Source organism: Ovis aries, chromosome 3 (genome assembly GCF_016772045.2).
Source record: "Ovis aries strain OAR_USU_Benz2616 breed Rambouillet chromosome 3, ARS-UI_Ramb_v3.0, whole genome shotgun sequence".
Classification (NCBI taxonomy): domain Eukaryota; kingdom Metazoa; phylum Chordata; class Mammalia; order Artiodactyla; family Bovidae; genus Ovis; species Ovis aries.
Genome location: NC_056056.1, coordinates 193,932,496 through 193,958,013, shown reverse-complemented (window position 1 = coordinate 193,958,013; position 25,518 = coordinate 193,932,496). Strand labels below are relative to the sequence as shown.

The following is a 25,518-nucleotide window of genomic DNA, read 5'->3' as shown; positions in this document are numbered from 1 at the left end:
TCCCTTCTCCAGGGGATCGTCCCAACCCAGGGATCAAACCCAGGTCTCCTGAATTGCAGGCAGATTCTTCACCAGATGAGCCACAGGGAAGCCCTAGAATACCTATACCAGAGAAGCACAGAATGAATAAATAAATCATCATACAGACATGTGATGGTATTGTATATTTTGCTGTGGTTAAAAATAATGTTTTAAACATTTTAATAATGAGAAATGGTCATCATTTTACATTGAATAAAAAATGCCAGGCATAAAACATGCAGCAGGATTTTTAAATTATAAAACATTATATAAATTTTATGTGTTTACTTTTTATTTATTTCTTAATGATAATATAAATGTTAACAAAATGTTAATGGAATTTCCCATAGTCAATAGAATCATTAAGATTTGTCAGGCTGATATGTCACACATGCCAGAAGCAGGTCAAATTTCAGGCATGAACACTTTCCAGAATTATCTCAAGTCTCATCTTACTGGTGATGATCTTCTCTAGCAAGATACACCTCTGATACCTTAAAAAACACTAGTAATTAGGTGAGAAGACTTTAATGACCGTAAGAGAGTGGTTAACATGCTGAAATCAAGAATGGTTTCTCAAGTCAGCTTACACGTATGCATCCCAGCATCTACTTTCTTTTATTTATTTATTTCTATCTTCTTTAAAGATTTCTTTTTTGATGTGGACCATTTTTAAAGTCTTTATTAAACTTTTCACAATATCGCTTGCCTTTTATGTTTTGGTTTTTTAACTATGAGTCACGTGGGATCTTAGTTCCCTAAACAGGGATCGAACCCACACCTCCTGCACTGGAAGGTGAGGTCTTAACCACCGGACAGCCAGGTAAGTCCCTCTGCAATTTTTAAATTAGCGCCAAAGATCAGCTTGTTGGGGAGCAATCAATGATCCCAGCCTTGGAATCACAGGTCTGGGTTCAAATGATGCCTTTGTCAATTACCAGCTAATATATTTAGATGAGTCAGTTTCTTCTTTAAAACTCAGTTTCTTCTTTGGAAAATAGACATAGTACCTAATTTACAGGGATTTTGAAAGGAATTACAAAAAAAATCAGTTAGATTTTCCCACCTCCATGTAACAGGATGTCCTTTTCCCTCCTGGATGATTTTCAAATGTTCAAAGCAAGCTTAAAAGCTTATGTGCATCACAAAACATCAAAGGTTAAAACAGGCACTAAAATTTAATTCTGTCATGATTCCCGTGGTCTTTACAAATAATAAAGAAAGAAATCATGAGATTTAATCCCTCGAGGCAGTAAATTCCTTAGAGTTAGTAAATACTCCTTTGATAGCTCCTTCCGTTGTATCCAGTGTATTCATTTATTAACAGCTTGTCACTTCCCAATCAGACCCCCCTTGATTTGAAGCAACAACTATATGAATGTAGAATCTAACCAGCCTGGGCTGCTTTTTTATATTTTATGAACATCAACGTGTTCCCCTAAATACTTCTAAACTATTTACGACAATATGAATTTTTCCTTCCCACTCTCTTGTTAAAGTTAATACTTTTAACATTATGCTATAAATTTGTTATTCCCAATATTAGCTTTCCTAAAGAGACTCATAAAGAGTTTATGTGATAAGTCTCAGAAAGTAAGTTAACACTAGGAGATACTTCCAGCAAGATGCTCCCAGCATGATACAAAGAAATATTCCTGTCTGTGTCTGAGAAATTTCTGTGGGCACCATACAATTTAAGACAGGGCTCCCAATCTCCAATATTTTAAGCTTGATAATCTGAGGTGGAGCTGATGTAATAATAATAGAAATAGAGTGCACAGTAAATGTAATGCGCTTGAATCATCCCTAAACCACCTCCCATTCCCTGGTTCATGGAAAAATTGCTTTCCATGAAACTGGTCCCTGGTGTCAGAAAGGGTGGGGACCCCTGCTTTAAGGGCTTGAAACAATATATGTTTTTATTAGTTTCTATTCTCCACTTCCTCCCAGATGACCTCAGAAGGGCCTCATTCATTCATCCATCTTTCCATTCATTCAATGGTCTTTTAAAGGTATATATAACTTCCCTGTTTAGAATATCAATGCCTTCTTATTACACTTACAATAAATTCAAACTCTGATGAATTACAAAGCCGCAGATGATGTAAAGTCTGGGTTCTAGACCTTGCCTCTTCTGACCTTATCTGAGATTCCTTTTCTACTCCTTCACCATGCTCCAATCATGCTGGTCTTCCTGTCTTCGGTCAGATAAACTGGGACCTGGGACCCTTTACTGCAGTGCCTGAACCTGAACAAACAAATCCTCCAGCAAGAGAGTACAAAGAAACTGAAAGGGACTAAAAATAATGGCACACATGGGCCATTGGGGTCATCACTTACAATAAGATACAAAAAGGCTGTAAATCAACTGCCATTTCTAAGGTGCCAGGAGCAGAAGCATGGTACTGTGTTTGATCCCTGCACACAGCACCATCAAAGGGGTAGGCAGACCACTTAAGCTACTCTTCCTCCTCAACCCACCAATTCACCCCTACATTCAACCTATTTAAGGAACCAGCACTCCCTGAAATGTTAAGGTGAAGTGTTAAACCATTGGACTGCCAGGTAAGTGCCCAAGGCATAGCTTTTTGAAGTACAATTAGAGCAGATTTTTCAGGGGATGAATCCATTGCCAAATTCCACAATCTAGTAAATTCAAATAGAAGTAAGAGTTTAAAAACCAGTATGTCTGCAGTTTGTGGCACTAGTGGTAAAGAACCAGCCTGCCAATGCAGGCGACATTAGAAACTCAGGTTCAATTCGTAGGTCAGGAAGATCCCCTGGGAGGAGGGCATGGCAACCGACTCCAGTATTCTTGCCTGGAGAATCCCTTGAACAGAGGAGTCTGGTGAGCTACGGTCCACAGGGTCATGAAGAAACGGACACGACTGAAGCAACTTAGTGCACAGGCACAGGTCTGCAGTTTAGTATCTAAAACAAAGTTACTTTGTTTTTCATAAAAATATTTTTTATCATTTTCTTTTTTTTTTAAAAGTGCTATTTGTGTTGTCTTTCAGTTATATCAATAAGATACTTTACAGCTCATTCCTGGATTACCACCCCTGCTCAATAATATTTTTTTTCCCAAAGAATTGGAGATTATTTCGGAGGCATTTGATCAGAATTTTACCAGATCTGAGTAAGAGAGGAAGCCTGTTTGTGCATGTTTATCAAGAAATCTCATAGCAAAATAACTAAATTCCAATCACCTCCCTTCCAATAGTACTGTAAGAGTAACAGGCATGTGAAATTGCTAGGTAATATGAGTTTATGTTAGTTCCCCAATTCCACTTCCTTTACCGTTAAACTTAACTAGTTTAATGAATTATACAGTGATTCTACCTTTCCACACCTCCTTTCCTTTCCATTGCAAACATGTGAACAACAAAATGGCTTAAAAGCAGTAAGAAAGGACAAGCAGATCATCTGAATTAACTCACATGCTAGCAGCACATGTCCTCCCATTAAGGCTTTCTACGTCCTACCGGATCAATTCATTGAAGAAAACACTTTCAGTCAAAATGATACAATGGAAAGAGAGATTCTGCTTAGGAAACAGAAGCTACTACACATGTGAATTTCCATTCTTAAAGAGGGCCCAACCACAAGACATTTGTATTAGTGATAAATTATAACTTTCATTGAATTTGGGAATTTAACACTCCCCTCCAGAAGGGAAGCCTTTGATCCCCAGGTCAAAAGAAAGGCCTCTGGTTAGATTTCCAGTGATTTAATGGCCTCTATCTCTATGTGGGATTATAGTGAAAACAATAATATTCCATAAAACAACCTCATAAGTAATTAATAGGAATACCATCTCTCCCTTTTTTTCATAGTCTTCAGAAATCCATGTCTAAAAACAAGAAGTCGATGTTTATGGTTCCATGGAGTGTCTGGGTCTTCACATGACGAGATCAACACACACCTGTCTAGAATGGGGTTGCAAACACTCAAAACAGCTCTGTGCTGTTTCACAAAACAGACTCTCATACAAGTTCACCCTGAAGATTATTTTCACTTTAGCCTGTTGATTCTAAAGACTTTTTTTTTTTTTTTTGGCTTCTTGACGTGATTTTTCTTTTATCCTTTCACCACACAGCAAGACAAAGCCTTGGAAAGACACCCTTTAGATAGAGTTACACAATTTTTGCAAATGGAAACACCAATGCCAAAGAACTGGAACTGTTTAGTGCAGAGGGATGAACAGAAAACGCTGTGCTGAACAAAAGAACGTAAGCATCATTCAAAGGTTAGGCTGCAGTGACACACTGCACATGACTGTGGTCCACTTCACTTGGCACCCAGAGGAGAAACACTCCCCTCTCCTGCCAAAGCAACCTGGGTGGTCACAGTCTGGCTGCTTTTCTACCAGCCAAATTATTATTTTAGGTTCTTGTCCTTTTCTGAGTGCTGTGTGCTGTGACCTTTATTCCCCACCCCCCGCCCACCCCCCTGCCCAATTCAGAATAAGTATGAAATGAACATGGTGGGCAGGCTACATCTTCCATGGCTAACAATCTTCAGCCCAAAAAAGGGAATACTTTGTAATTGTCTTATGTGTGTTAGTCACTCAGTCGTGTCTGATTCCTAGAGACCCTATGGGCTGTAGCCCACCAGGCTCCTCTATCTATGGGGAGTCTCAAGAATAATGGAGTGGGTTGCCATGCCCTCCTTCAGGGGATCTTCCTAACCCAGGGATTGAACCAAAGTCTCCTGCATTGCAGGCAGATTCTTTACCCACTGAGCCACCAGGGAAGCCTCTGTAATTGCCTTAACACTTATCTAGCATGACCAGAAAAAGGAATGAAAGCCATATATTAAAAAAAAAAAAAAGATAAAATCTGGATGGGGCTCGGGAATCTTCCCAAATTCAAATAAGGTATTTTTATCCTTTTATCCCTTACTTCTCTTGGAGATCATCTGTCCACAGAATTCAGTGGCACTGCTCCAGAAAACTAAAATTGAGAATGAAGAAAAAGGGAAAAACAGTCACGGGAAACTATGATAAGCTTTCTCCTCTTTCTCTCCATGGATGTCATCTTGTTGTTCAGTCATCAGTTGCATCCCACCCTTTGCGATCCCATGGACTGTAGCACAGCAGGCTTCCCTGTTCCTCACTCTCTCTCAGAGGTTGCTCAAACTCATGGCCATTGAGTCAGTGATGCCATCCAACCATCTCATCTTCTGTGGCTCCCTTCTACTCCTGTCCTCAATCTTTCCTAGCATGAGGGTCTTTTCCAAAGAGCTGACTCTTTGCATTAAGTGGCCAAAGTATTAGAGCTTCAGCTTCAACATCAGTCCTTCCAATGAATATTTAGGAATTACTTCCTTTAGGATTGACTGGCTTGATCTCCTTGCTGTCCAAGGGACTCTCAAGAATCTTCTCCAGCAGCACAGTTCAAAAGCACCACAATTCTTTAGTGCTCAGGAACTTCCACATCCATACATGACTGCTGGAAAAACCATAGCTTTGACTAGATGGACTTTTGTCAGCAAACTGATGTCTTTGCTTTTGAATATGCTGAGTTGGTGAGCTCCTCAGATCCGCATCAGGAGACCTGCTGGCCTCTTCTGAGCTCTGCCCAAGGCTGCTCCCGTCCTGGTACTGATTGGCTGTGCTTCTGCTATGGGAGTTCCCAGATTATTTGCAATAAGCAGATATTTTTGTTAATTTGCTAGTTAACATATCAAAGAACAGGGAATGGAGGCAGCTGTGTTGATACCATAGATAAGATCAATGCAGCATCAGTGGGCCAGATAGAGGTTTTCATTACTTATCTTGTTGTAAATGACTTACAAGACAGAAAATATCCAGCTGTGGGGTTCAGAGAGCAGCTCACACCCCAGTCTCCAAGGTCCTATATCTGAACACTTATATTTCTCATATTTCTGAAACAAGATCCATTTATTTCAAACTGAAATTGTGTCTCCAGTGATACACAGTAGTAATGAGGTCATTTACATGTGCACAATTGGGAGAAAGGTTATTTCCTAATTAGAGTTATCTGTTCTATTTATTCAATGCTCCTATTGTGGCACATATGTTCTTGGATTATAGCATTTATATTCAAATAAACATTCTAATATTCTAAATATTCTGGTTCTAATGAAAACTCTGTATTTTCAGTGTACAGAATAAGAGAATAAATCTGACTGGTTTCAAATTGGATTTCTGGGATTGTCTAGAAGGGTATGTGTGTATGCGAGTGTTTGTGTATGTGTGTGTGTGAGTGTTTGTGTATGTGTGTGTGTGCTAAGTTGCCTCAGCCATGTCCAGCTCTTTGCGATGCATGGACGGTATCCCACCAGGCTCCTCTGTCTATGGGAGTCTCCAGGCAAAAACACTGGAGTGGGTTGCAATGCCCTCCTCCAGAGGATCTTCCCAACCCACGGATCGTACCAGGGTCTCTTATGTCTCCTGCATTGCAGGCAGGTTCTTTATACCCACATAAACTTATTGATAAACAAATATGAGAGATAAAAGAGATAAAATCATCCACAAAAGACTCTGGACCTTGAATTCTATCAGCAGATATGCCTGGAGTGTTGCAATAAATCAATAAGTTTCTTACCAAATTTTATATTTATTCATCAGAAATAGAGCAAAGGACTCTATAACTTTTTTGTGTTGGTTTTTAAGGGACAGATCTGGTAATGAGACCAAATAGCAAGTTGTGGAAAGGTTATAATACACAGAAAATAAAAAAAGACACAAAAACAGATGTGTTACAAGGTAATAGAATGAATGGCAGATTCTGCCCTTCCTTTTTCAAATATCATACATATATATATATACACATATATATTTTTTTAGGTTTCTACAAGTGGAACTAGAATTCATTTGTATTCAAGTAGGTCCAGCCGCCTTTAATGTGGGAGTTAAGTAGCGGGGTATGAGGCAAGCTAAACTAACCCACTCTGAATCTGGCTGCTGTTTCTCTCTAATTTTTCCTGACCTCCCCTTTCTTGGCAGTCTGAACGCTCTAATGTCTTGTCTTCTGGCTACAAGAGCAGAACATATGGTTTGCTTGCAGATTCTTGTTAAATGTTTGTCCATTAGCCTGACAGTGGGAAGTGCTAAAGAGGAGAAGCAGAAGCCAAGCCAGACTCACCTCAAGTCCAGAGCAAACACACTCGCCCCTAAGAAACACACTTGATCTTCAACATTAGGAAAATCAAACACAAAGGAAACTACTGACATTTCACCCCTGTGATTTTAGGACATTCTCTGATTAAGCTAGTTCATCACTAGTTTTGTTATTCAGATATGATTTCTTTTCCTCAGAGAAAACAGATTTGAGCAAACAAACAGAAGCTTAAAGCAAGGATTTAGGGTCTGGGTAAGATCTAGGAATAGTAGTTTGTTTCTGTTATAAATCCTAAACACTTCGCCTACCTTTCTGTTAATTACAGGTAATTGGAAAATCTCTGCCCTGCCCCTCCCAACCCACACAGTGATCTGAAAGAAATTTCTTATCTACTTAAAATTTGTGAAATATAATTGTGTTATGTTGCTGGATAATTTCTACACAATAACACAACACAAAACAATATAGTTAGTGGTAGAGAATCTCTGTTATTAGTGACAAATTATGACAACTACAGCTTACAGGGGGGCCCAAGATTCTCTATCAACATGTTTTCCATCCATCAACAACTCAGATTTTAATTTGGGCTCCATCCTTTCACTTTATCAAATCCCCATTCCCAGATGCCCTCTCTGATGCCCTCACTGAGTTTTGAAAAAGAGCGTTCATATGACAGGGATGCTTAATCAGTGGAAGTGAGGTTCTTAACAATAATGCAGATAAACTTCCTTTTCCTTTTCACAAACTAATAGTTTTTTCTTAAGAAAAGATGACAATCAACTCATCATTTCTACCAAAGTTGCTTCTTCATACTGCAGATTACACAGCCCAGTCTGCAAACAACATCTCCTTCCCTCTCAAACTTGGGTCTAACCTATTCCCTCTTTCATTTATTAGGAGTGGTTGACTTATTAACTATTTACCAAGGCAGGTACCATTTCCATTCATTATTCATTCATCCATGCATCCATCCATTCAAAAGACATTTGTTGAGTGTACCTGCCAAAAAGTGAGCTATACGACTTATATTACTATTTTTAAACCTAACACACCCATGAGTTCATACTCCTAGTTTACAAATGGCAAACTGCGACCCAAATAAATTAGTTAACTTGCTAGACCAAGTCTGTACAATGCTGAAGCTTATACCCATTCTCCTCCTTTATATAGGACAGAAGAAGGCAACAGAGAATAATTGCAATGTTTTACATTTGGGTTAACATGACCCTCCACTGGCTTAAAATAGAAAGTTGCCATCTCTTCCAGGCTGGTCCAGTTCAGTAGAAGTGAGTACATCTATTCACTTGTCAAATTTTGAAAAACAAAACAAAACAAAACAAAACAACCTGAAGTTATACAAATACTTGCTATTCCATTAACTTATGTCATTTGGCCACTAATGAACACAAAATGAATTTTTGCTTTGGGGGCTATCTGTCTTGCCATTAGCTAAAAACATCATGACAAATTTCATCTGTACCATAAACAAACCTGAGCTAAAGTCAAGAAAATGTGGAGTGAGTGCTGAATCTCAGTGGAAGCCTAGTTTTTACAACTGTCTCTCTCTTTGCATCAGGCCTCTTCTGTGTGGTTTCCATTTCGAAATCATGAAATGAACGTACCGTTCTGACCTCCAGCCATCTGTTGGCAGCTGAGAGGAATAAGTAGGCAATGTTGTTAGTGTCTGTCAGTTCCAGCATTCGTTGCTTAAATCTGGTCTCATGCCTGCAGAAAACAAAAATATTATGATGTTCGCCACACAACAGGAGAAATAATAAAAAACAGTCACACTTCCTACTACATTATTTACTCAACACAGTGATGAACTGGTGGGATGGAATGACGAGTAAACGGACTACTTGCAAATAAAGGCCAGCTGCTACTGCCCTCCTGCACCCTTCCTGAGAGATGGCATGGAGCAGTAGTTCCTTTCTCAACCTCTGCTACAGAAAGGAATGTTTCCGATGACACAGTCCTATTAAAGATCATTTCATAACTTTCTACACAAGGATGGTAACCGTGAAAACAAGGCACGGCCTATGTCTCAAGGGCCCTACAAAACCCAGAAGAAGTTGTACAGAAATGCAACATACTTGACCTAGAGTTTACTGCATATATCTTACTTTTCCACAAGGCATGGTCAGAGTTGGCTAGCAGGAACTAGAAGAGACTCATGAAAGGCAGGAAACTATGGGTTTGTAACAGGCAGATATATACCTTAAAAATGTTCTTTTTGCTCAGTTTCTGGAAATCAAAGAAGGACAACGTGGCAAGAGGTAGAGGATGAGGGTCCTTGGGAACGGCAGATGTCCTTGTTAAGCAAGATATCTTACACCTCAAAGTTACAAATTATTTGTAAGAATGGTCATTGCATGAAAGAAACTCTTGGTGTATGGGGATCTAGGGCACATACTGGAGAAGGCAATGGCACCCCACTCCAGTACTTTTGCCTGGAAAATCCCATGGATGGAGGAGCCTGGTGGGCTGCGATCCATGGGATCGCTAGGAGTTGGGCACGACTGAGCGACTTCACTTTCACTTTTCACTTTCCTGCATTGAAGAAGGAAATGGCAATTGACTCCAGTGTTCTTGCCCGGAGAATCCCAGGGACGGAGGAGCCTGGTGGGCTTCCATCTATGGGGTCGCACAGAGTCAGACATGACTGAAGCGACTCTGCAGCAGCAGCAGGACACACACACGTTCCCTGGTGACTCAATGGTAAAGGATCTGCCTGTAACGCAGAAGACTCCTGTTTCGATCCCTGGAACTATGAGAAGATCCATGGGGCTGCAAAGAGTCGGACATGACTTAGCAATTAAACAACAACTTGACTCATACAGTTTAGATACTGATGCTGGGTCAAATTAAGTTCATTCTTGGTAGTCAACATAATCAGACCAAATTCTGTGTAACCTTTGTTATAAAGGAAATTTCTAATAAAAACCTCATCCAGGGATTTCCTTGGTGGTCTGGTGGTTAAGCATCTGCCTGGGAGTGCAGGGGATGCTGGTTTGACCCCTAGGCAGTGAACTAAGACTCTGCATGCTGCAGAGTAACTAAGTCCAAATGTTGCAACTAAAACCTGATGCAGAAAAATAAATAAATATTTTTTAAAAAGAAACTTCATCCATTTGAACATGGGAGCTACTTCTCGTAGAAACTCACGTTCCATGTTGATAAATCTTTTCTACATCACAAAAATAGTCTCTTTTTATTTTTCAATTACTTTCCCTGGGTAACAGAAACAATGGAAAGCTGGATGATATAAACAAAATAACTGATTGGAAGGTTGGACAAAGTGCCAAATTCAACTTTCTGTGGCTTCGACTTATCTTACAGAGACCTCCTGTCTATGTGTTATGTTTGCAGAGAATAACCAAATTTCATCTGACAGCCTGATGGTGATTCCTAGTAGATAAAAGACTGCTCCAAGTACCACCTCCCCACCCCCAAATCTTCAATCAATTTGCAAAAGTTTACAATAAACTATTACTATGTCAAAAATGAAGAAGTCCGGGGTGGGGTGTTCACTTGGCCGGTGAAGCCATCCATACAGGCCAATATAAAGCAGATAGTTGAGATTTATCCAGTCAATCTGATCATTCCAACATGCCAAACCAGAAAAATCAGATAATTGAGTCAGACAGCAACATCTGATCTACGATAATTAAAGGGTTTGACAATCAGAGCCAAATAATTACCTCACTTTGAGTTATGTGGCCTTGACCCAAATGCCATGCACAGGAGGACCTGCACTGAACAGCAATACATTAGGCGGAACGACCAGACAGAGAAACAGGACTGCCCTCATCATGACCCTCATACAGACATGTGTGCTTAGTCACTCAGTCATGTCCATGGACTGTAGCCCACCAGGCTCCTCTGTTCATGGGGATTCTCCAGGCAAGAATATTGAAGTGGGTTGCCATGCCCTCCTCCAGGGGACCTTCTCAACCCAGGGATCAAACCCAGGTCTCCCACATTGCAGGCCAATTCTTTCCCAGCTGAGCCATCAGGGACAGAGTGAATAATTAACATAGGATGACTCACAGAGTATAGGATTTACTGAGATAGTGGATTTCAACTGTGAACAGATATATCCAATTCTGCATTTGCATTATTGGGTGGATTTTCACCCACTCATTCAGGAACATTTAGCAAGCATGAACTCAAAGTGAGACATTACAACATACATGTATGAACAAGACACAACCTCTGCCCTAGAGAAGCACATTGGGTAGTGAAAGAGGGAAGTGTGGTGTTGTTGTAGTATGAAAAGTAAAGATGGCTCAACCCAGAAGCCAATCATAATGGCCCTATGTGAAAAATGCTACGTGAATATAAAGGAAGATGAAAGTTTGCACTGGCTAGAAGACCAGAATGGCAGGGAATAGGGTGGAAGGTGGGGAGAGATGGATAAAGCTATCTCTGGGATGGACTGAATGAGGTTTTAAGAAATGGGCTGAATTTTTTTTTGGCGGGGGGGGCTTCCCTGGTGAGTCAGATGGTAAAGCATCTGCCTGCAACGTGGAAGACCTGGGTTCAATTGCTGGGTTGGGAAGATACCCTGGGGAAGGAAATGGCAACCCACTCCAGCACTCTTGCCTGAAAAACTTCATGGATGGATGAGTCTGGTAAGGCTACAGTCCATGGGATCGCAAAGAGTCCGGCACGACTGAGGAACTTCACTGGTTCACAGAATTTTTCAGGTGGACAAGAAGGGACAAAAGCATTGGAAGTATTGGGAACAACATGAGCTAAGGAACAGAAATGAGAAAACAAGTTCAGGAGCTGGAGTCAGGGTCCCTCTTCCTAGAGGGCTGTGGTGATGGAGAGATGTGGGGAGGGGGAAACTTGGACCGAAGCCTATGGACTCCAGTTGAGAGGAACATCCAACACTTCGTTGTGACAAAGTGTTTTGTCTGGGGCTCTTCTTCCTCTCCCTCTAGTTTGGAGATATTGTTGCAGATACACTCTTAAAGAGTTTGCAAATGGAGCTGGCAACAGTCTGAAGTAGCAGTGAAAGGGGAGGGGTGAAAATGCAGCGAACATTCTTTCTGTGTGTTTCTATTTGGCAAGAACCCTTCTGTTTTCCTAATGGAAACTTTGACACACTCAGTCTGTATCTTTTCATCCACATCCAGCTCATCTTCTGAACATTCTTAGACCTTTATTCTGTCAGACCAAAAAAAAAGTAGGAAAGGTCACTGAAATCTCAGTCTAATTTAACTGTGATCCTCTGATGGTAAACTACTTGAGGTTAGTTCATGCTGCCTCTGAGTACACCATGAACCCTGAACGCAGGGGAGGAAAGCAGCCTAATCAGTAAATACAAACTTTCCAGAGAGCTGACGACTCTGGGGACTCTTACTAGCCTGAAAGAGAGGAAGAAGTAGATTAAAAAGAATGTGTTTGATTCTTAACAGTCGCTAAGTTGTGTCTGCCCCTTTGCGACCCGTGGAGGAGGTCCACTGGCCTCCTCTGTCCATGGGATTTTCTGGGCAAGAATACTGGAGTGGGTTGCCATTTCCTTCTCCAGGGAATCTTCCTGATCGAGGGATCAAACCTGCATTTCCTGCCTTGGCAGGTGGATTCCTCACCACTGAGCCACCTGGGAAGCCTCGTTCCAGTCGTAGGTGATGTAATAGTTTGTCCTTCTTAGAGCTCCCTAGAATTTTCCTGATGTAAAATTAGGAACAGTCAAGCCAAATTCTGCTCATGTGTCTAGTGAAGAATAGATGATTAAATGAAAAATCTAAGTCTTGACTTTCAGTCAAGTTCCTCTTTCATTTGAGAACAGGCTCATTTTCTTCAAGATGTTTTACATGGTCCAGTCCTCATCATTCTCAGTAAATGACCTCACTTGTTCTTCAGGGAGAAGACAGAGGCTGTTTTCTGTTCCACCTGCCAGCTTGCCTGAATCAGGTCACTGCTTCTTCCCCACCTGCCATGTTATCCCAGCTATATTCCCTGTGGTATTTATCTGGGGTAGAAATAAAAGGCCGTATCTTTGGAGTCTTTCTATATCCATTCCAAGACTAGCACTTGGCATGTGTTCAAAACTCAAATAAATTAACTCAAAAGAACTTTGGTGAAAAAATGAAATTCTTAACATGGTGTGCTTATGATTACCACTGGGCAGTGCTGCATACTATTAGAACACAAATTATGTCTTAATCAGTTCAGTTCAGTCACTCAGTTGTGTCTGACTTTTTGCGACCCCATGAACTTCAGCACACCAGGCCTCCCTGTCCATCACCAACTCCTGGAGTCCACCCAAATCCATGTCCATTGAGTCGGTGATGCCATCCAACAGTCTCATTCTCTGTCATCCCATTCTCCTCCTGCCCTCAATCTTTCCCAGAATCAGGGTCTTTTATGTCTTAATACCTACACTCAGAGTCAATCAATGATTCTGCCATCTCCAATAAAAGGTATTGCACACTCTGATGGGAAAACACATCACTGTAAAAAGTATAAATGTTCCACTATGAAATCTGTATCTTTATATTCTACTTTTGACTCAATTATATATATATATATATACATTTATGTGATTTAAATATTTTTTAGGTTAGAAAAATCTCTGATTGAAATCACTACAGGTTTGCATTTAGCACTGCAGAAAGATATAACACTTTAAGAAGTTGATTTTCTAGATTAAATATAACATTCAAGGATGCCAACTCCTTTTCTGATTTTACCTGAAAAGGGAAAATCAATTCAGTTCAGTTCAGTCGCTCAGTCATGTCCGACTTCTGCAACCCCATGAATTGCAGCACGCCAGGCCTCCCTGTCCATCACCAACTCCCAGAGTTCACTCAGACTCACGTCCATCGAGTCCGTGATGCCATCCAGCCATCTCATCCTCTGTCGTCCCCTTCTCCTCCTGCCCCCAATCCCTCCCAGCATCAGAGTCTTTTCCAATGAATCAACTCTTTGCATGAGGTGGCCAAAGTGTTGGAGTTTTAGCTTTAGCATCAGTCCTTCCAAAGAACACCCAGGACTGATCTCCTTTAATAGAGTCAGGTAATTTTTTGAGTATTAAGCAAACTCTTTTGATGAAAATCTTGGGATATTACTTCAATGTTTACCGACATTGAAGAAAACTATTTAAAGTCTGAAGTAACTTTGGTGTAATAACATTCTTTTATCATTATTATTAATGCATGTATTTTAGCTTCTATATTACTTCTTTGCTAATCACTGTGGTTAATGTTTTAGATGTGTGCTCAGTTACATCCAACTCTTTGTGACCCCACAGACTGTAGCCTGCCAGGCTCCTCTGTCCATGGGATTGTCCAGAAAGGGCTCTGGAGTGGGTAGCCATTGCCTCCTCCAGGGGATCTTCTCAATCCAGGGATTGAACCACCATCTCCTGCACTGCAGGCAGAGTTTTTACCACTGAGCCACAAGGGAAGCCAATGCTTTATATGAAAAGTGAAAGTCACTCAGTCCTGTCCAACTCTTTGCAACCCCATGGACTATTGCCCACTAGGTTCCTCTGTCCATGGGATTCTCCAGGCAAGAATACTGGAGTGTGTTGCCGTTTCCTTCTCCAGGGGATCTTCCCAATCTAGGGATCGAAGCCAGGTCTCCTGCATTGCAGATGGATTCTTTACCATCTGAGCCACAAGGGAAGCCCAAGAATACTGGAGTGGGTAGCCTATCCTTTCTCCAGGCATCTTCTGGACCCATGAATTGAACCAGATTCCCCTGCAATGCAGGTACATTCACTCCAGCTGAGCTACCAGGGAAGCCCTAATGCTTTACATGCATTATATCAATGAATCCAAAAACCCTAAAAAGCAAAATGGTTTTCCCTATTCCACAGATGAGGTTAGGGAATTCAAAAGCCTAGCCTAAATCACACAGGTAGTATCTACCCAACATGATGCTGAGTTCTTTCTTTATTTTTGTTAAAATTTCAAATAACTAAACTCTATGATCATTTGTTGTTGTTGTTGTTGAGTCACTAAATCATGTCCAACTCTTCTTGCAACTCCATAGACTGCAGTCCGCCAGACTCTTCTATCCATGGGATTTCCCAGGCAACAATACTGAAGAAGGTTGTCATTTCCTTCTCCAGGGGATCTTCCTGACCCAGGGATTGAACCCGAATCTCCTGCACTGGCAGGCAGATTCTGTACCAGTGAGCCACGTGGGAAGCACTCTGTGATCATTTATTGTCATGTTTTTCTTACTATTAGTTTAGAACAGAGGCATACACACAGTGGGCCTCGGAAAATGGGAGCAATGATCTGTTATTTGTAGGCAAGTATTCGTTGATGATGTAACTGCAGAATCAACAAAATGAAAATATGTTTACTTACCTAAATGCCCGAATGGTGGTGAGTCCTTCAGCAGTTTCTGAGAAGTGGCAAAGCAGAGGGAGCTGGGTACTGTCATCAAGTTCCTGGAGGTCCCTAGGACAGAGACGAGTACAAAAATGAACTTTACACTCATTCAGACTCAAAGAATACTGTGTGTGTGTGTCAGTCACTCAGTCGTTTCCAACTCTGAGACACCAAGGCCTGTAGCTTGCCAGGTTCCTCTGTCCCTGGAATTCTCCAGGCAAGAATACTGGAGTGGGGTTGCTATTCCCTTCTCCAGGGGATCTTTCCAACCCAAGGATTGAACCCGGGTATCCTGCACTGCAGGCAGATTCTTTACTGTCTGATCTGGGGGCTTTGTTCATTCTAAATTAAGGTTATTATTTGCCAGAGTAACTACTGGGTGGGCCAAAAGGTTCATTTGGATTTTCCCATCACATCTTTTGGAAAAATCTGAACAAACTTTTTGGCCAACGCACATATTTTCCTCCAACATGCAACAAAAAAAATCCAACAGCTGATAATCTAAAGAGGAAGAGAAAAATAAATATTACATAATAAACATGGGTCCAGGCTGAATGTGATGTGTTGTACAAAAAATATCAATTTTGTATCACAGTTAAAGTAAACTTTTATGGGAACACATAGGAAGGAGCAATTAATGTAGGAGATGGGAAATGTTTTCTTTGAGCAGGTGTTACTTAGGCCAAACCTCAAGCATGAGCAGTGTGCTTCAACCAAACAGACAAGAAGTGCATTCCAGCTAAGGGAACAAACCAGAGCAAGTACAGAGGACTAAAGAACTGGCGAATTCAATCTGGCTGGTGACCAGAGTCCTTTGGGGATGTTCCCAGTCATGGGAAAAGGCTGGACAAGCAATGGGGGGAGGGGCTAGACGGTAGAAGATCCTGAATGGGCTGGGAAAAATCACTGAGGACTAGAAATAAAATGACCCGAGGTTGCTGAAAGCTGCATAATTTGGAGGCAGTGTAAAGGATGGAAGAGAATGAGTAAGGACAGTTTATCAGAACTTTTCAAAAATTCTGAATTAGGTGTGATGCTGGTACAATTTAATATAGGGGGAGATTGTGAGATAGCTTATTAGAAGCAGCCTTCTAAACTGCTACAGTCAACTCATTGTAGCAGAATGAATAAGAGAGAAGAGCCACACAGACACAGAAAACAAACTTATGGCTACCAAAGGCGATTGGGAAGAGAGAAGTTAGGAATCTGGGATTAGCATATACATATTACTATATAGATTGGTAAACAGCAAGGACCTACTGTATAGCACAGGGAACTATGCTGTGTAATAATAACCTATAGTGGAAAAGAATCTGGAAAAGTATATGTATATACATGGACATGCATGGGCTTCCCAGGTGGTACTAGCTAAAGAATCTGCCTGCCAATGCAGGAGACATAAGAGACGTGGGTTCTGTCCCTGGGTGAGGAAGATCCCTTGGAGGAGGGCATGGCAACCTACTCCAGAGTTCTTGCCTGGAGAATCCCATGGACAGAGAAGCCTGGTAGGCTTCAGTCCATAGGGCCACAAAGAGTCTGACACGACTTTGCTGTACACTTGAAACCAACACAATATTGTAAATTATACTTCAATTAAAAATAAAACAAATTTTAAAAGAGAGGGGAGTCAAGTATGCTTTGTTTGTTTGTTTGTTACTTAGCAGACTTGGAAGATGGGAGACAGAGAATAAAGATACCAGAAGAGACAGATAATGAGTTTGGCTTCAGCCACAATGAGATTGAGTTCCTCCCTAAATAGAACTGGCATTCACTGGTCCTCCAAGTGTTAATATATATTTTTAGGTAAATAAAGTGCTCAGTGAATGGCTGGTGGGCAAATGCCTGAATCAGACCCTTTCTATAAAGATGCACACTCTAGACAACTTTGTAAATCACACAAGCTAGCCTTTCTAGAAGGCTAACAGTTCTATCACACATTTCAAAACATGATTTTATTTTTCTTTTCAGCTTTCTTTTCTGTCTTTCTTAGGTTTTTGGGGTGGAGGGAATCAAGAGTAGCAGTGCTGATATTCACCTGTCAGTCAATGGAACTGATTACTTTGTTACATAATCTTCAACTGTTAAATAATCTTAGATCTTTGGGGACTGCCTGGGTTCTCCCATGACCAAAGGCAAAGTCCTTTTGTGAGTGTCTAAAATGAATTTCTCACTTCAGAAACTCAATGAGGGGAGGGAAGGAGAGGGGTAAAGAGGAGGATGAATATGAAGGAATGTAATGTCTGTGATTGTTAAACAGAAAACTCAGTGGCTATTTGTAAATTTGACACAAGCAACAGGTGGTCACTACATTGAGGTCTGACATGAAGGGGAAAAGATGAGGAAAGAGGAACCTCTTTTTACAGGACTGTGTTTTATGAAACCAGAAAGGTGAGGGTACAGTTTGACCTTATTCTCCTATAAATAGGAAAGCTTATTTACAGAGCTAGCTACACATGGGCCTTTGATGTTAGATATTCGAAATTCAGTGGCATTTCCTGTCTGATGCTAGGAAAGATTGAGGGCAGGAGAAGAGCGGGGCGGCAGAGTATGAGATGGTTAGATGGCATCATCGACTCAATGGACATGAATCTGAGCAAACTCCGGGAGACAGTGAAGGACAGGGAAGACTGGCCTGCAGCAGTCCATGGGGTGGCAAAGAGTCAGACATGACTGAGTGACTGAACAACAATAAGTCCCCCACTTTAATTCCCTTCGGTGTTTACAAAATAGTGTGTTAAATTGCTCAAGATTTTCAATATGAGTGTTTTCTTTAGAACCTCAATCTAGAGGTTTCTTTTTATGGATGAGATTTAATATGATGTGGTCCTATTTGCAAATGACCAGAGAATTTCAAATAAAAATGGTTTATAATCCATTATCAAAGTTCAATCTTTAAAAATGACCATCCCTTCCATATTTTAATAATCTACAATAATGAAAAGACTTAGCAATTAAAATCTGTAAAGAACTAGGATTATTTGCTTGGCCTCTGTACTCAATTTCTATTGCCCAGGGATGAAAACAGGTCCACATGAGCATGAGTCTGAAGTCAAACATGACTGTTGAATATCAGTGGTGAGAAAGCAAAAAGAGATTTGGAAACAGCCAGCAGAAAGGAAGTGACTGAACTTTTCTGCCCCTCCAGCAAGCAACATCAACAGTAATACCAGAAGAAATGAGAGAGCAAATGTAATGGCTAGCCTCTTCCTTCTGGTCTGAATTTTCTATGAGCAAAGAGAAGAGGCTAGAGATCAAAAGGCACGTTAGGTTTAACATATGTTCCTAACATTTGAGGGATCCTAATTCATAGCCCCAAGGGAGAAACAACATTTTTTTTTCAGAAATATTGCAAATAAACAACTATTTTGGAAGCCAATTTTTCAGTTTTTCATAAAACTAAACAGTTTTACCATACTATCAAGTAATCATGCTCTCATGTATTTACCCAACTAATTTTAAAACCTATGTCCACACAAAAATCTCCATACAAATATTTACAGTAGTTTTACTCATAATAGCAATGGCTTCCCTGGTGGCTCAGTGCTAAAGAATCCACCTGCCAATGCAGGAGACTCTGGAGATGTGGGTTTGATCCCTGGGTGGAGAAAATAACCTCGAGGTGGAAATGGCAACCCACTCCAGCATTCCTGCCTGGAAAATTCAATGGGCAGAAAGCCTGGAGGGCTACAATCCAAGGGGTTGCAAAGAGTCAGACACAACTGAGCATGTATGCACACACACATTCATAATATTTATAATCCCAAACTAGAAGCAACTAAGATGTCCTTCAACAGGTAAATGGATAAACAAAATATGGCAATTCATAAAATAGAATATTATTCAATGATAAATTATTTTTATACTATTCTATTTTATGAATGTGCTTTGAAGCCATGAAAAGACACAGATGAATCTTAAGTGCTTATTTCTAAGAGAAATCTGACCACATACTATATGATTCCAATCATGTAACATTCTGGAAAAGACAAGACTACAGAGATTAATGGTAAATCAGCCTGTCTCTAAATTGAATGAATAATGAAATGTAGCATGAAAAAAAAAATTTGCAGGTATAATCCAGAGATTCCCAATCTTTATCCTGCTTTTTCCTGTTAACTGATATATATATATATAATTAATATATATATATATATATATATATATATATATATATATATATATATATATATAGAGAGAGAGAGAGAGAGAGAGAGAGAATTTTTTCATCCTCCCTGCCCTCAAGTCCTATTAAATCTTTTCAATTTACTGAATAAACTCTATGTCTGGCTTCCTATTCCAGCACTTAATCCACATATGAGGGTTACCTTATTTATGTTTTATCTTCCCAAGAAACTGTGATTTCTTGGGAGCTGCTTCTTGCCATGTTGATCTCTTCCTCTGCCACATGGCTTGTGCAGTTATTTACAGCACACTAAATGCCTAATAAGTGTTTGTTGAAATAAAGAGATTGCTGCAATGATATAAAATTTACAGTACCATTAAGGCAGAACTTCAAAGTTAAACTGGAAATTTCAAAACAGCTACTACTATATTTCACTTAATTATTCAACATCTCAGCAAATGATAAATCTTATATTAGCAGAAGAATTTAAAATTCACGGCTATCTTTCATTTGGCTGGATATTCAAGGGCATGTTAAATAACCCAATCTGGAAATTTCCAATTAAAGTTGGAAATTTTCCTCTTAAAGTTACAGTACTCTTACCAGACATTCAAGATTCTCTGCTTTTATAGTTATCACTCTGATTTATCCCTTTAGCTTTTTTTACTTCTACTAATCTTTTACAGAGTTCATTTTACTCATTTGAAAATATTTTTATTTCCCCACTTGCAGAATATAATATTAAATTACTTATCCTTTGGGACTATCTTTGGTTTCATAAATTTTCTGTCATTGCCATGTTCAGAGAAAGGGCCATGGAATGAAAAATAGTCTATGGACTTAAAACTCAGCCAGATCAATCAACTTGTTCACAGGAGTCTAGTACTATGTAAAGGCTCAGACAACCAATTACAGAAGCAAAATGAAAGGGACAGTTGCTCAGTCGTGTTTGACTGTTTGTGACCCCATGGACTATACAGTCCATGGAACTCTCTAGGCTAGAATACTGGAGTGGGTAGCCTTTTCCCTTCTCCAGGGGATCTTCCCAACCCAGGGATTGAACCCAGGTTTCCCACATTGCAGGCGGATTCTTTACCAGCTGAGCCACAAGGGGAGCCATGGAAACAAAATATCTCGCTAAATGAAACATAATATCAGGATAGGTTTCATTAAGTTAAATTGTTTCTTTTCCAAATTCCATACCTTATCTGGAGAAAAGTGAAAGTGTTAGTCACTCAGCCATGCCCAACTCTGCGATCCCATGGACTGTAGCCTGCCAGGCTCCTCTGTCCGTGGGAGTCTCCAGGCAAGAATACTGGAGTGGGTAGCCATGCCCTTCTCCAGGGGATCTTCCTGACCTAGGGATCGAACCCAGGTCTCCTGCATTGCAGGCAGATTCTTTACCATCTGAGCCACCAAAACATTATAGCAAATCTGAATCATAGTCAATCAAATATACAGGCTTTTGAAGATGAACAGAGCAGTGCTTTACTTACTTAGAGGCCACTCGGAAGTATTTCTGGATAAAATAAAAGGCGACCCCAAGAGGCACAAGTGCAACCAGGAACACAGGGGTAGCGTAAGAAATCATGCCAATTGCAGACACACAGAGCAGTGTTGACCGAGTTAGAGATTCCAAAGTTGGAGGGATATGCTGTTAAGAAGGTAGTTTGAAGGGAAAATGTTTTAGCTCAAATAAAACATTGGTAATAAGGCAACAACACATTGATTTTATATTGTTACATAATTAGTTCCAAAATTAATATATAAACATTTTCATTGTAAGCAATTCATCACTCCTTCAATTTCACTCACTTCCAATTGTTTAGCATATTTATCCATCTTTCTACCTATCTGCTTAACCAGTGGTCAGTTATTTACCTATCTACCTATTTATTAATATCTTATGGGGTTTTTAAACAAATAGCATAAACTATTTAATATAAATAGCATAAACATAAACTCTAAACCTCATTTGTCCATTTGCTTGCTTTGTTTTACTGAATAAGATGGATTGTAAACCTTCCCATGCCACTCTATACAAATCTATTTCTTTTTAAAGGCTGAATAGTATTTAAAAACTCTTTAGCTATCCCTCTAATAATTTTAATTGCTTCCTTATATTCTTTGCATGCTTTTCAACTGGATTGTTTATCTTCCTTATTGATTTTTAGATGCTCTTTACATATCATTGATGTTTATCCTCTTTCTTTACATGAGTTGCCAGTTTTTCTCCCAAAGAATGTATTATATTTTAAATATGGTGCTTTTACCTCAATAGAAATTTAAAATTTTAAAGTCATTTCTGTTGGCTTTTTTTCTTATTGTTTTTGAGTTCTATGTCTTATAAAGACACTCCCCATGGTTTCTAAAATTACTCTTCTACATTTTATTTTATAGTTTTATGTTATTAGATGGCCTCCTTTATTACAAGTGAATTTGCTGTGTATTTTATAAATAGTTAATTGCCCCAACACAATTGCCCCAATGTTACTGAAAAAACATTCCCATTATTACTGAGTCAAGATAAACTAGTGTTTTTGAGTTCTCAGTTTCATTCTTTTCATCAACTTGTTTTCTGTAATCATTAGAGTGTTGTTGTTGTTGTTGTTGTTTGAGTGTTTTAATTTCATAGTATTTCTTAGGTATCTGATAAGGAAAGTATACACACACACAGACACACACACAGGATTTTTATGATTTCCAGGATAGTTGAATCACTTTTCTTCATACTAGGCTCATTTCTATCTTCATAGTTTTTGCTGTTATTATAGGTTAAATGTATTTTTCACATAATTTTTTAATTGGTGGAGAGAAAGTTACTGGCTTTTGTATCACGTCTAATGTAAATGTTCTGCTGAACTTTCTAGTTGATTCTTTCATATCAACTGCCTGAACTCTCTAGATAGCAATAGTGTCATCTTTCAAATAAGGAGTGTTCTGTCTCTTCTTTTCCTATACGTACTCCTTAGGAAGTGTTTTAGGTGCAGCATAATCTGACACCCATACTGTGAAAACCTAAAAAATTTTCAACATATATTTTAGTCAGCTGCATGCACCATTCTTTACCTTAATTGATAGTAATTTAGGTGTTCTTGAGGCCATTTTGGAAAATCAAAAAAGGAAAGGACTGAATTTGCTAAATCTTCACTCAATCACCCTAAAGAGTCTGTTCATAGAGAGATCCAGTTTCAGACTCTGAGGTCTTTAATTTCAGGACAAACTTCTGGAGGCCTAAGTACCTAAGACTAAACCAGGCATCCTTGAAATATTCCCTAAAATATCAGTTCAATTCAGTTCAGTCACTCAGTTGTGTCCAACTCTTTGTGACCCCATGAATCGCAGCAAGCCAGGTATCCCTGTCCATCATCAACTTCCAGAGTTCACTCAAACTCATGTTCATCGAGTCGGTGATGCCATCCAGCCATCTCATCCTCGTTCGTCCCCTTCTCCTCCTGCCCCCAATCCCTCCCAGCATCAGGGTCTTTTCCAATGAGTCAGCTCCTCGCATGAGTGGCCAAAGTACTGGAGCTTCAGCTTTAGCATCATTCCTTCCAAAGAAATCACAGGGCTGATCTCCTTCAGAATGGACTAGTTGGATCTCCTTGCGGTCCAAGGGACTCTCAAGAGTCTTCTCCAACAACACAGTTCAAAAGCATCAATTCTTCAGCGCTCAGCTTTCTTCATAGTCCAACTCTCACATCCATACATGACCACTGGAAAAACCATAGCCTTGACTAGACGGACCTTTGTTGGCAAAGTAATGTCTCTGCTTTTCAATGTACTATCTAGGTTGGTCATAACTTTTCTTCCAAGGAGTAAGCGTCTTTTAATTTCATGGCTACAGTTACCATCTGCAGCGATTTTGGAGCACCCCCCCCCCAAAAAAAAAGTCTGACACTGTTTCCACTGTTTCCCCATCTATTTCTCATGAAGTGATGGGACCAGATGCCATGATCTTAGTTTTCTGAATGTTGAGCTTTAAGCCAACTTTTTCACTCTCCTCTTTCACTTTCATCAAGAGGCTTTTTAGTTCCTCTTCACTTTCTGCCATAAGAGTGGTGTCATCTGTATATCTGAGGTTATTGATATTTCTCCCAGCAATCTTGACTTCAGCTTGTGTTTCCTCCAACCCAGCGTTTCTCATGATGTACTCTGCATAGAAGTTAAATAAGCAGGGTGACAATATACAGCCTTGACGTCCTCCTTTTCCTATTTGGAACCAGTCTGGTTGTTCCATGTCCAGTTCTAACTGTTGCTTCCTGACCTGCATACAGATTTCTCAAGAGGCAGGTCAGGTGGTCTGTATTCCCATCTCTTGAAGAATTTTTCACAGTTTGTTGTGATCCACACAGTCAAAGGCTTTGGCATCGTCAATAAAGCAGAAATAGATGTTTTTCTGGAACTCTCTTGCTTTTTCCATGATCCAGTGGATGTTGGCAATTTGATCTCTGGTTCCTCTGCCTTTTCTAAATCCAGCTTGAACATATGGAAGTTCATGCTTCATGTATTGCTGAAGCCTGGCTTGGAGAATTTTGAGCATTACTTCACTAGCTGGTGAGATGAGTGCAATTGTGCAGTAGTTTGAGCATTCTTTGGCATTGCCTTTATTTGGAATTGAAATGAAAACTGACCTTTTCCAGTCCTGTGGCCACTGCTGAGTTTTCCAGATTTGCTGGCATATTGAGTGCAGCACTTTCACAGCATCATCTTTCAGGATTTGAAATAGCTCAACTGGAATTCCATCACCTCCACTAGCTTTGTTCATAGTGACACTTTCTAAGGCCCACTTGACTTCACATTCCAGGATGTCTGGCTCTAGGTGAGTGATCACATCATCATGATTATCTTGGTCATGTAGATCTTTTTAGTACAGTTCTTCTGTGTATTCTTGCCACCTCTTCTTAATATCTTCTGCTTCTGTTAGGTCCAGACCATTTCTGTCCTTTATTGAGCCCATCTTTGCATGAAATGTTCCCTTAGTATCTCTAATTTTCTTGAAGAGATCTCTAGTTTTTCCCATTCTTTTGTTTTCTTTTATTTCTTTGCATTGATCACTGAAGAACGCTTTCTTATCTTTCCTTGCTATTCTTTGGAACTCTTCATTCAGATGCTTATATCTTTCCTTTTCTCCTTTGGTTTCACTTCTCTTCTTCTCACAGCTATTTGTAAGGCCTCCTCAGACAGCCATTGTGCTTTTTTGCGTTTCTTTTCCTTGGGGATGGTCTTGATCCCTGCCTCCTGTACAGTGTCAGGAACCTTCGTCCATAGTTCATCAGGCACTCTGTCTATCAGATCTAGTCCCTTGAATCTGTTTCTCACTTCCATTGTATAATCATAAGGGATTTGATTTAGGTCATACCTGAATGGTCTAGTGGTTTTCCCTACTTTCTTCATTTAAGTCTGAATTTGGTAATAAGGAGTTCATGATCTGAGCCACAGTCAGCTCCTGGTCTTGTTTTTGCTGACTGTATAGAGCTTCTCCATCTTTGGCTGCAAAGAATAATCAATCTGATTTTGGTGTTGACCATCTGGTGATGTCCATGTGTAGAGTCTTCTCTTGTGTTGTTGGAAGAGGGTGTTTTCTATGACCAGTGCATTCTCTTGGCAAAACTCTATTAGCCTTTACCCTGCTTCATTCTGTACTCCAAGGCCAAATTTGCCTGTTACTCCAGGTGTTTCTTGACTTCCTACTTTTGAATTTCAGCCCCCTATAATGAAAAGGACATCTTGTTTGGGGTGTTAGTTCTAAAAGGTCTTGTAGGTGTTCATAGAACTGTTCAACTTCAGCTTCTTCAGTGTTACTGGTTGGGGCATAGGTTGGATTACCATGATAACTGAATGGTTTGACTTGGAAATGAATAGAAATCATTCTGTCGTTTTTGAGATTGCATCCAAATACTGCATTTCGGACTCTTTTGTTGACCAT

The 25,518-nt window shown here is 40.0% G+C and overlaps 1 protein-coding gene across 9 annotated transcripts in view; it reads right to left on the bottom strand.

Annotated features, from left to right (window-relative positions):
- The window catches only part of ABCC9 (ATP binding cassette subfamily C member 9), a 169,795-nt gene that overhangs the window by 33,704 nt on the left and 110,573 nt on the right, over positions 1–25,518 (bottom strand). For all 9 annotated transcript variants that reach the window (XM_042247430.1, XM_060413321.1, XM_060413319.1 and 6 more), the window contains 3 exons: positions 21,086–21,243; positions 15,443–15,535; positions 8,732–8,834 (listed from right to left, as the gene is read on the bottom strand). In XM_042247430.1, the coding sequence (XP_042103364.1) occupies positions 8,732–8,834; positions 15,443–15,535; positions 21,086–21,243 (354 nt within the window). The remainder of the gene's footprint in view (positions 1–8,731; positions 8,835–15,442; positions 15,536–21,085; positions 21,244–25,518) is intronic.